The sequence below is a fragment of the Sminthopsis crassicaudata genome, chromosome 1 (genome assembly GCF_048593235.1).
Source record: "Sminthopsis crassicaudata isolate SCR6 chromosome 1, ASM4859323v1, whole genome shotgun sequence".
In the NCBI taxonomy this organism is placed as follows: Eukaryota; Metazoa; Chordata; class Mammalia; order Dasyuromorphia; family Dasyuridae; genus Sminthopsis; species Sminthopsis crassicaudata.
The window spans coordinates 236,318,956-236,331,019 of record NC_133617.1 but is presented as its reverse complement, the minus strand read 5'-3'; the positions used below and the strand labels follow the sequence as shown (position 1 = coordinate 236,331,019).

Genomic DNA, 12,064 nt, shown 5'->3' with positions numbered 1-12,064 from the left:
CTACCTCTCCAAGGTGCTGAGCAAATACACTTCTTGAACAGTAATATGTCAGAATTGCATTTCCAGAACTTTGCTTTATTTAGAGCTTTATTTATTTGTTATTGCTAATTTAGATTTAGGCCAGTACCTAAGCTTCTAATCATACTTACTCTTCTTTATATTTCCTTCCTTTTTCTATCCACTTCTATTGTGCATTGTAAAAGATTTCTGCACCATAACATAATTTAGATTCTGTAGCATTGGGAACAGAGAATTTCTCCCTAATTTTTTACTCCACTAATTTGTGTAGTAATTTTATAGTGTTGGGTTATGAAGTATAAGCACAATAATGATCATGAAGGAATTTTACTTTGTACTCATTGTATTTATTTAGTACCTATTATGTGCCCACCACTTGCTGACTCCTACTTGGGATAGAGGAGAAGAATGATACTCTACAAGGAATATAAAGTATAATTAAGGAGCCAAAAGATAATATATGACAACATATCATTAACAACAGCAAACAGTACAAATGAATGTTATAAAAAGAGCTGACATTTATATAATATCTTAAAGTTTAAAACATTTTACATTTATTTCTTTATGGACAATTAGAGCCATAAACTAACCAAAAATAAAAAGTCATATATTCAACAAAAATTTATTATTTGTTAGTGTGATTAGGATTTATTGCCCTTCTCATTCTGTTTTTCAACTCCTCAGCCTTCTTTTTTTTACTTAAAGTTGTTATTTTCAAAACATATGCATGGATACCTTTTCAACATTAACCCTTGCAAAATTTTATGTTCCAATTTTTCTCTCCCTTTCCCCACCTCTTCATCCATATCTGTATCTCTATTATCAGTTCATCACAAGTCTTTTTCTTGGACCTTATATTTATTCATTCTATTCCTCCTAATGGTCTTATCAGGGTCTATGAATTCAGTTAATATCTTTATATAGCAGACTTCCAGATCTCTAGGTCTAGCCCATTTCTTTTCTCCTGAGCTTTAGTCTGCCACTACCAACTTTTGAATATTTTGAATTGGACTATAGCATGTCAAACTTAACATGTTCAAAACAGAATTCATTGAAGTGAAGAACCACTATTCTTTAAATCACCCAGGAGTCACAATCTCAGAATCATCATCAAATTTTCACTTTCATCTCCATATCCAATCACTTGACAAGTTTTAAATTCTATCTTTAGTAGCTATATTCTCATGGCTACCATCCTACTTGAGACACTCTAGTCTGGAATATCATAGGTGCTTCTAATGGGTCTTTCTGTTTCAGGTCTGTCCCCTTCCAAATCTTCCACAGAGCTGCCAAAATGATACTCCTGAAACCTAGATCTGTTCCCTTTATGCTGTTCCCTTGCTCAGTAAATTCCAGTGGGCTTCCTATTGCCTCAGAGATAAAATTTCCTTTATTTCCCACTTAAAACTCATTCATGATCTGGCTATTGTTTACTTATTACTTATTAATCCTTTTCTTGACATAATAATCTTTCCACCTTGCTCTGTGGTCCAGCCAAGACAGTCTACTTGTTTATATTAGCCTTGCTACTTCATCTACTGGATTTACTCCTTTGCAAAAACTATTCCCTATGCCTCAAATGTTGTCCCTTCCTTTGCTTTGCAGAATTGCAAGCTTAGAAGAGATATTTCTACTGTATTTAGAAAACTAACTTTGAACTGCCCTTTTTCATAGTTTTCAGTGGTTCATTAGTAATAGTGGAATATGTGCACCAGAGATTTATCTGAATTCACTAGGACCTAAAAATATTCAAGTTAAACAGACCAATTTGATCATCAGCACATTTTTTTTCATCAGCACATTTTTTACTGAGTTTCTACCAAATGCCCAGGATTTTACTTTTAAAATTGTGGTCCTTGTACTCCAGCTCTTAACCATTATAATAATTCTTCTAGTTCAGCATTTCTCTTCATTCTTTCATTCAACAAACATTTATTAGTCACCTAACATTGCTAGGTGTTGTGCTAGGTACAACTTTTAGAGAGATCTAACTCTAAAACCCAACTTTTTAATCTTCTTTTTAGGAGCTGTCCAAGATCACAATGCCAGTTATATTTAATGAACCTTTGAGTTTTCTGCAGAGACTAACTGAATATATGGAACATACGTACCTCATCCACAAAGCCAGTGCACTTTCTGATGCAGTTGAAAGGATGCAAGTATGTAATCATTGATTTGTATTGGTTCTGTGTATCCAAAGCATATACAGTGCATAAACAGTTTGCGGTAATCTAAAAGAAAATATATTCATGAAAAAAACTTATTCTGGAACTATCAAAATATGTCAACAGTTACTTTTTTAGTGTTTATTATATGCCAGAAGTTGTGCCTGATACTGGGAATATACTCTATAAGAGGTAATGTAAACCATCATATATGTTCTTTTCTCTTTTGGTTAAGTATCTTTGATAATGTATTTAATATTTTAAGAGCAGAAGCAACACTGTTATAGCCTCCTCTAATTTAACTACTAGGTTTATTAGTAGCATAAAAAATCACTGTTAGGACATCCCATATCACAGTAAAAGTATACAAGGAGACACTGCTGCCATTTTGGATTCTCAGTTTGGTCTGGATTGGGAAAATGAAACCAAACATATAATTGCAACCCAAGAAATGGTTCTTTTCAGAATATACGTTAATTTAGAGTGGTACAATATGAATAAGATTTATGTTTTACATTAAGGTAAATAAATGGAACTTTAAAGGTAAGCCATTATTTTGTGCCTTCTATAACTAGCAATCTTTTTGAAATTGTTGATAAGCAACAGCTTTGACTGTCTAGCCTGTCTTTCACTTATTTATACTTAGATAGAAGATGAAATTATACATGTGGAATTAAATATCTAATATTGAAAAAATTATCTAGAGATTTACAATGTCACATAATCTGTTCTTAGATATTCAAAAAATGAATACATAATCATAATTTATTAGATGAAACTAGGTTGCCCCATTGGTTAAAACTAATAGTTTTTTTTTTGGATGCCTTGAACAATATGCTACAGTGAGAAGAGCCTTGGATTTGGGGTTAAAGAGACCTCAATTCCAGCTCTGTCATCATTATTTATAGCACCATAGGTATGGGCTTCTACTGGGCTCTTTCCTCATCTGTAAAAAGTAGGGGGTGGACTAGATAATTTCTAAGCTCCCTCATAAAACTCTGAAAAGCCTGTCATTGAAAAAAAAATTTAAAACAGGAATTAACTACATATCCTTTGAATGTTATCAGGATACATTAGTGATTCTAAATGTATGCAGCATTCTGCAGATTTTTACTCAGTATGCCCCTAAACTCCTCCCCCTACTATCAAGACTTCTAGGGGCTCTTTCTTACAGCTAAGTATGCTGCAATCTGAACAAAAGCATTGATGTATGTTGGATACCCTATTATTTTTCTGCAAAGTACTATATAGTCTTCTGAGATTATATTGTTTCTCTTATTATAAAGCAATATTAATATTTTAAACGGAATCCATTTTTTTTCTTTCCTTTATGTAGCTTTATTGTTTTAATCCTCTTAGGAACAAATACTCGATGGCAGGGGTTCTCAAACTACAGCCCACGGGCCAGATACGGCCCGCTGAGGACATTTATGCAGCCCATCAGGTTATGGCAAATGAGCTGTGGGGCGGAGACAGAGTATGAATTTTTGTTTTTACTATAGTCCGGGCTTCCAACAGTCTGAGGGACAATGAACTGGCCCCCTATTTAAAAAGTTTGAGGAACAAAAAATGTGATTGTATTTAATTCCCCATGCTTGTGTTTTCCATCACTGCTCTATGGGCTCTTTTTTTTTTTTTTTTTTTAAATTTTATTTTTTTCAGTTTTACCACATTCCCTTATCTTTCTAACTATTGTTTAGTTAGTTGCTATAGTTCAGATCATGATTTAAAAAAAATTAAAGCAAAGTGTTGGTTTGCAATTTGCATAAAGTCCTTCAGATAATTTAGGACACTTTGAGGGAGATCATAACACTAGAGTTTAGATAGAAAATCACTGGTGGATGATCAAAGTAATTTTAGCTTTTAAAAATGCTTTCTATATATTCCACTAGTACCATTGTCCAAACTGAATGCTTAGGTGTTTTGAAAGGTTTTGAAAATTCAGAGTAAACATACCAATACAAAATAACTATAGTATATATGTTAAATGAAATCTTGATTCTGATGAGATTATTTTTAGCTTGAAACAATGTTTTGTTCCATAGTGTGTAGCCGCATTTGCTGTATCTGCTGTTGCTTCTCAATGGGAACGCACAGGGAAGCCTTTCAACCCACTGCTTGGAGAGACATATGAATTAGTCCGGTAAAGATATCTCTGTCACAACATTTAAATATAGTTGGTGGGATATGGCTGATTCTTTCTGAGTGTGGTTTTCTTTATAAATTCTGGTTTGTTATTATACCTATTTTTCCTTTTATTAATGAAGTGTTGTCTGACTTTCCTATATAATCTGGCTTTTAGAATCTATGACTTTAGAATTAGATTGTAAAACCATTTTCTTAAGAAAAAGTTTTCGTTTGAGCCAAAAGGTAATTTTAATGCCGCCTTAGGAAAAGGGAACAACTCAGAACTTTACTTAAACAAAAAAATTTTGTTGATAACACTAAAATGACTTATAAGAATTTATTTTAACTAATATTGGGGAATAGTATGCTATTAAAGTTCAAAAAGAAGAAATTGTCATTTAATTATTGAGGCTCCTTGAGATTTGTTGTACTTCCTTAGACCTGCTCTGTTAATCAATTAATTTTTCTAAAACATAGAAAATCACATTTAGTATGTGCAGCTATGCATATAATAGGAACAAAAAATGTGATTGTATTTAATTCCTCATGCTTGTGTTTTCCATCATATTAGTGTGGTTTACTAAGGAATCTTTCTTGATGCTCACATTTCACACATCCATTTCCTTTCTTCTCTACCTCTCATGCCAGTCCCCGCTTTTTTAAACTAGAAATAAATGTCTTGACCTCGTTTAATTTTTTTCCTATAGAAAATTTTACAGATTGAAGTGTCAGGCTTTAAATTTCTATAGGTAGCATCACTATGGCCATACATTTATATGTTAATAATAATTTTGACACGAAGAGTAGTTGATGTGAAAATGGGTTTTCGGTTTACCTGTTTTGAAAATACTAGTACAGTTTTGAACAAGTTACTACTGTGGTGTTTTGTACATCAGGATTATAATATTGATTTATTTGCTTAGTAATATCTTTTTAAGTCACAAAATAGTTATATCAGAAATGTCAGTATCTAACGTGGAGTATTTTATGGTTTACCAAGCACTTTCCTAACATGCCTGTGAAACAGAAAGGCTATCATAGCCATTTCATAGGTGGGAAAACTATGATAGTGTTTAAGTCACTTGACTCAAGTCACACAGCTAGTAAGAATTAGAATCAAGATTCAAACCCAGTAAAGTGACTGAAATAATAGCTTTACAGAACAAGTTTAACTTACAGCATTTTTTTTATTCTTGAAGAGATGATCTTGGATTCAGACTTATCTCAGAGCAAGTGAGCCATCATCCTCCAGTGAGCGCATTTCATGCTGAAGGATTAAACAATGACTTTATCTTTCATGGATCAATTTATCCCAAACTCAAGTTCTGGGGTAAGAGTGTGGAAGCTGAACCCAAGGGAACCATCACTTTGGAGCTTCTTGAGTAAGTTGATATGATGCCATTAGTCTCCCTATGCACATGTGCACATACACATGCACACTTTTTTTTTTTTTTTGCACACACTTTTTAAAACTGAAAATTATTCATCTAAAGAAAACAACCTACTTCATGTATAAAAGGAAATTCACTATTATTCTACATTAAATTAAATAGAACCTATATATGGTGGAAGGATTTCATTCTGCCAAAACTAGAGTATTTTTTCTTATTCCAGGGATCACATTCTAGGAGAGATATTGACAAATTCCATTGTGTCCGGCTTCTCTGAATCTTTAAAGGAGTGACATGTGAAACAGGGATTAACTTGATTCTCGTTTACTTTAAAGGGAAGAAGTTTTCAGAAGGAAAAACTCCCTAATACCTAGAACTGTCAAAAAATACTAGTCTAACCCAGGGAGGTATTGGATTCCACAGGAGTGAAGCAATTTAAATAGAAACTGGCCAGGCACTTATGGGGAATACTGTAGTTGGGATTCATGCTTTAGGGTGCTGAATCTTGAACTTATATTTACTTAGATTAGATGTCTTAAAGTTTATTTTAACTGCAATTTCTTTGGCTAAATTACCATATTTAGATTTATGCAAATTTAACTTGATGTGAACAATGTTGATTGTATATTTTTAAAAATGGAAATAGTCTGTATTATAATGTATAGTCATAAATGTATTCTCAAATCTTGCCAAACAACCTTTATAAATGATTATAACGTTGTTTAAGCCTGTAATCTGCCATTTAAGTTCTGTCATCATTTCATATGATTACTAATTGTGAAGATAGTTTCAGGATATCTAACAAAAGCATAGAATTTTAGAATTACAAAATATTGCAAGAATAATCTAATCCATCTTCTACTTCCTTTCCCTCTTCTAAAAGAATCAGACCAAAAGATATGGTAAAATCAAGCCCAAGTACTAATCTGCGCTTTTTTTTAAAGGAGCATTTGCAGTGCACTAAAATTTTCCTGCTTTGTTGGTGAGCTAGTTTGAAATTTGTATAGAAAGCCTTTTGGGATTTTGTTCCAGTTTTCTACTTCATTTGCATTTGAGGAGGGGATGTAAACTTCTAGTTATTTTCATACAAACCTTTTTTAATCAGTGATAATAGCTAATTTGAAGTTTGAGGGAACTATTTAGAATTATTCCTATAATCTAAATTTGTTTTCAGAATACACATTAATGTATGTTCTATTTTATCTTTTTTGCACACTAAGTGCTTAGGCATGTTACTAGTTTATTTAAATATTGGATATGTGCTAAAATCATTTCTTTTTAAATATATTTTATAGTTTTTTACTATCACCATAATTTCCTCTAGTTCCCTTTCCTAACCCTCTGAGAGCTATCCCATGTAACAAATAATATTTCCCAAAAGAAAATATCAGCTTCACTGCCCAATACCAATATCAATCTTTCATAAATGTTATCCTTCTCATTAGACAATGAGATCTTTGACAAAAGGGACTATCTTATTTTTCTCTTTGTATTTCTTGCACTTAGCATAATCCTTTAATTATTCAGTATACTAAAAATAAAAGTCTAAAACTTGTACTTATAGACATCCCACTTTTACTAAGGAGTAGGAGTTATTATGTCTTTTCATAGTTTTTCTTTGAAGAAAGTCTTTTTCTTTTAATTTTTTTCAGTGTTCACTTTGATTTTGTTGTTGTTGTACTCATGTGATATATTGTTTTCTTGTCTCTGCTTACATCAATATGCATCAGTTAATACAGCTCTTTTTAGGCTTCTCTGTATTTATATTCATCATTCTTTAATAGCACAATAATATTCTTTTGCACTTATATTCCACATTTCTTAGCATTCCTCATTCAGTGGTCATTTATTTTGTCTTCCATTCTTTGTTATCACAAAAAAGTACCACTTTAAGTACTTTGATATATATGGAAACTTCCTTCTTATCAAGGCATCCTTGACATATAAATCTTACAGTAGAATCTATAATCATTTCCATAAACTAATTTTGTTTTCTTTTCAAGAAAATATTTTATGTATATCACTTGGTCCATGTCACTTGACATTGTGGAAGGCTTAAGTTTTCTTAGCCTGCATAATGGCATTTGCACTAAATTCATCAAAAATGCAAATACCAATAAGTAATTCTTCTCTCTATTGACAGCTAATAGGTTGGAGTTTTTTTGTCATTGTTGTTGTTTGTTTGTTTTTTTAACCTTGATTGGTTTTAAACTTCTTAGGCTGCATCATTTAGAGGACACTTTGTTGTATGTACTATGTCTTCCTTTATAAGCCAGTGGTTTATTAGCTAAGTCAAACAACATAATAATAATGCCCTATTCCTCCTTTACTTTTTTAGACACAATGAAGCCTATACGTGGACAAATCCTACTTGCTGCGTACATAACATTATTGTGGGTAAACTCTGGATTGAGCAGTATGGCAACATGGAGATAACAAACCATAAGTAAGTTAGACTTTCACAGTGGAATCCACATATTCTTTTAAGAGAAGCTAATGGAGTTTTGTGAGTTTCTGATAAGAATAACTGCTGTGTGCCTGGGACACAGCTGGAACTTAAGAAATGCTTGATGAATGAATGAATGAATCTGTGATAGTGAATGAGTATTCACTTTTTTGAGCCTCAGTTTTCTAATCTGTGAAATAAACAGATTATAGCAATTGATCCCTAAAGAGATAATATTTATAAAAGCTCAAAGTAGTGTATAAATAAAAGCTATTGTTATTGTTAGATCTTTTTAAAAGAGTAACTATGGGGGGGAAAAAGGAAAAGAAGAGTAACTATGGTAGAAATTGATGAATTATCTAAGAAACAAATAGTGACATAGTAGGAGTGGAAAGAGATGAATTTGGCAATGTCAGGAGCCACAGTTTGAAGCCACACTCCCACCCTTGGACAATGTTGTGATCACGGGCATTTGCCTCTTCTCTGAGCCTCAATTTTCTTAGCTACAAAATGGAAATAATATGATTGCACTTGATTGCTTCAGAAATTGTGAAGAAACTTTTTTAATAACTCTGTTATATTTATGGGAGCAGTAGTTATTATAGGTAACAGAAAGATCCTGTTGCATCTAATTTCTTGCTGTATCATCTTATTATTCAACTTTTGGTATTATTATACAAGTAAGTTGGTTGGGGCAATGTTCCTCATTCTGTGTCATGTTCTTTATAAATTTTTGTTCAATAAATGTAGTCATCTAAATGTGATGTCTTTATCTTAGGACTGGAGAGAAATGTATATTAAACTTCAAGCCATGTGGCCTTTTCGGAAAGGAATTACACAAAGTTGAAGGCTACATTCAGGATAAAAGGTAATATTCCTATTTTAATTATGAAGTAAAAATGGGAAATAGGCTTCACATTAAAACAGTTGTGAGATAAATTTACAAGGAATGCTGGCAAGAAGTTGAAATGTTCACCTACTGTCTTTATTTTTATTGAAGCTTTTTTATTTTCAAAACATATGCATGAATAATTTTTCACCATTAACCTTTGTAAAACTTTGCAATCCAATTTCTTCCTTTCCTCCCTTCCCTCCCCTTACCTAGATGGCAAGTAGTCCAATATCTGTTAAACATGGTAAAAATATGTTAAATCCAATATATGCATACATACTTAAATAATTATCTTGCTGCACAGAAAAATCTGATCAAAAAGGAAGATGAGAAAGAAAATAAAATTCAAGCAAATCACAACCAAAAAAGTGAAAATGTTGTGACCCTCTCCCCTCCCCCCCCAGTCCTCTCTTTCTACCTTTTTCTAATGTAACTGACAACCGCCGTTAGAGCAGAGCCCTGACTCCCTGTGCTGATGCTAGCCTCTGTTTACAGCAAAAAGAAGCTACGGGCCCTCTATGGGAAGTGGACAGAGTGCTTGTACAGTGTGGATCCCGCCACCTTTGAGGCGTGTAAGAAGAATGACAAGAAAAATGCAGATGAGAAAAAAAGCGGCAAACAGGTGACTTTTGTGACGGCACATTTGTAGCAATGTCAGACACTGTCATCAGGCACTTCTTTGTTCTCTTCACAAGAGAGACGTGGTGGGGCCACGTATAAAGTTGTGTTCCACAGATTTCTACTTGTTACAAGAGTTGTTTTCTTGGGTCTTTTTCTAGCATATACATTTTAGCATTAGGCTTGATACATTAGAATGTGCCCCCAAATGGGCATGATTTTCATCCCTTTTTATCAAAAGTTTTAGATTGATCAAAAGTTGTGCTTTTATCTAATTGACCCTGAAATGGAAAATGCTGATTCATTCAGCAAGTATGTAGGTACCAACCAGCATTTGGCCAAGACTCTGATAAAACTAAACCGTCTTTGCTTCAAGGCTCTTGGGTTCTGTACAGAGAAAAGCAGATATTTTTATATGTAAGTCAGAAATAATTTTTAGAGGAAAGACTTAGCAATGGGGGGAGGCTAGAGGGGGAAGACAGGCTTCCTCTAGTAAGTAGTTCTTAGGCTGAGGATGAGAAAAGGAGCAAGCACAAAACAGGAATGGGAAAGTTGGGGGGGGTATTCAGCTTGTGGTGATTTGGAGGCTGGAGGAAGAAGGAGCTGCATGAGAAATGGAGAGCATAGAGTGAATGAAGGAGCATAATGTGTGATGAACTTGCAAAGATACGCAGGACTGCTTTCACAGAGAACTTTAACTGCCACACAGAAGTATGTATTTTATCCTAGAGGTGAGAAGGAACTACTGGAGCTCTGGAGCACAAGAGGGATGTGGTCAGACATGTGCTTTATGAATCTCTTCTTGGCAGCTGTGTGGAAGAAGGGGGTGGGAGAAGGGAGAAACAGTGAGATCTGTCAAATTATTGGATAGGTAGAAAGATGGAATACAAGGAGTCTAGGGTGATTCCGAGGCTTGTGCATATAAATGACTGGAAGGAGAGTAGCACCCTTAAAAAAGTAACAAAGTTAAGGTTTAAAGATTGAAAGGGGCAGCTAGGTGGCGCAGTGGATAGAGCACCAGCCCTGAATTCAGGAGGACCCGAGTTCAAATTTGGTCTCAGACACTTAACACTTCCTAGCTGTGTGACCCTGGGCAAGTCACTTAACCCCAACTGCCTCAATTAAGAAATTGAAAGATGATGAATTCCCTTTAGGAAATGTTGAGTTTGAACAGCCTATGACACAATGTGACCAATGGGCAATTGGTGAGATGGAACTAGAGTTAGGAAAGGGATTAAAGGTAAATAGAACTATTAGTTTTCTGTATAAATGATAGGGGAATCCATGAAATTGATAAGATTTCTAAGAGGACAAATATAGATTGAAGAGAGCAGGATCCACAACAGGACTCTCAGAGTGCCCATACACAAGAATCAAGATGTGGATGTAATCTAGTGAAGGAGAATGAGAAGGAACAATCAGAGAGATGGAGGAGAAACATTCATAGAAACACAGGCAGAAGTGCACCTAAGAGAGAGCAATAGAGTTCTCTTGTAGTAGCGTAAAATGCTACAGATGAGGTAGAAACAGGATGAGGACAGAGAAAGTGCATGGAATGTTCCCATTAAGAGTTCCATGGTAACCTTTGAGAGAGAAGTTTTGGTTAATGATGAGGTCATAAACCAGATTGCAAAGAATTGAGAAATGAGAGGTAAGAAAATGGAATCGGTGCATCTAGAGAGTTTTTTTTTGTTGTTGTTGTTTTGTTTTGTTTTTTAGGAATTTGGCTGTGAAAGAATTTGGGAAGAATGGGGGTGGGGAAAATGTAGAAAGTCAAATGAAGTTTTCCTAAGAATTTGGAGAATTGGGGCATGTTTGTAACTTGTAGGGAAGGAACCAGTGGATAAGAAGAGACAAATTTAGGGAGAGAATCTGATCCAAGGGGTAACAACTGACATTCGAGACACAAAAGAAAATGGCTTGTCGTTGGCACAGAGAAGAGTCTTTCTCCAAGACCAAGTCAAATAAAAAGAGGGTAAAGGATGGGGATAATTTGAGAGGAAGTGGAGAAAAGATTTAAGACAAATAGCTTCAGTGTCTTCAGTGAAGTATGAAATATGGTCTTTTGCTGAGAGAGCAGGTGGTATGAGAGGCTTGAGAAGAAAAGAGAACTAGATGCTGTGGGAATTAGGATTAAATATCAGTCAGGGAAACAAAAAAGGATTAGTGTTGTATCAGTCAGGAGCCCACTTGAGATTATACAATATAAATTTGACAAGGATACAGTAAACACAGTCATGTGACTTCCTACTGCACCATTCAGCAGCAGAGGAAGAGAATAGAGGAAGTAATCCATAGTAATCTGTTGTTTGGGGAAAAAATGAGTAGGCATAAATAAGATAAGAAAACAGATAAAATATTTTACTTTTATCTCATTGTGGCTGACATGCTACATAATTTAAAT

At 34.1% G+C, this 12,064-nt stretch overlaps 1 protein-coding gene across 18 annotated transcripts in view; it reads left to right on the top strand.

The window, feature by feature from the left end:
- OSBPL1A (oxysterol binding protein like 1A) overlaps positions 1 to 12,064 on the top strand; it is a 305,323-nt gene that overhangs the window by 275,270 nt on the left and 17,989 nt on the right. For all 18 annotated transcript variants that reach the window (XM_074276711.1, XM_074276727.1, XM_074276751.1 and 15 more), the window contains 6 exons: positions 2,046 to 2,180; positions 4,232 to 4,329; positions 5,513 to 5,695; positions 8,043 to 8,150; positions 8,929 to 9,018; positions 9,538 to 9,664. In XM_074276711.1, the coding sequence (XP_074132812.1) occupies positions 2,046 to 2,180; positions 4,232 to 4,329; positions 5,513 to 5,695; positions 8,043 to 8,150; positions 8,929 to 9,018; positions 9,538 to 9,664 (741 nt within the window). The remainder of the gene's footprint in view (positions 1 to 2,045; positions 2,181 to 4,231; positions 4,330 to 5,512; positions 5,696 to 8,042; positions 8,151 to 8,928; positions 9,019 to 9,537; positions 9,665 to 12,064) is intronic.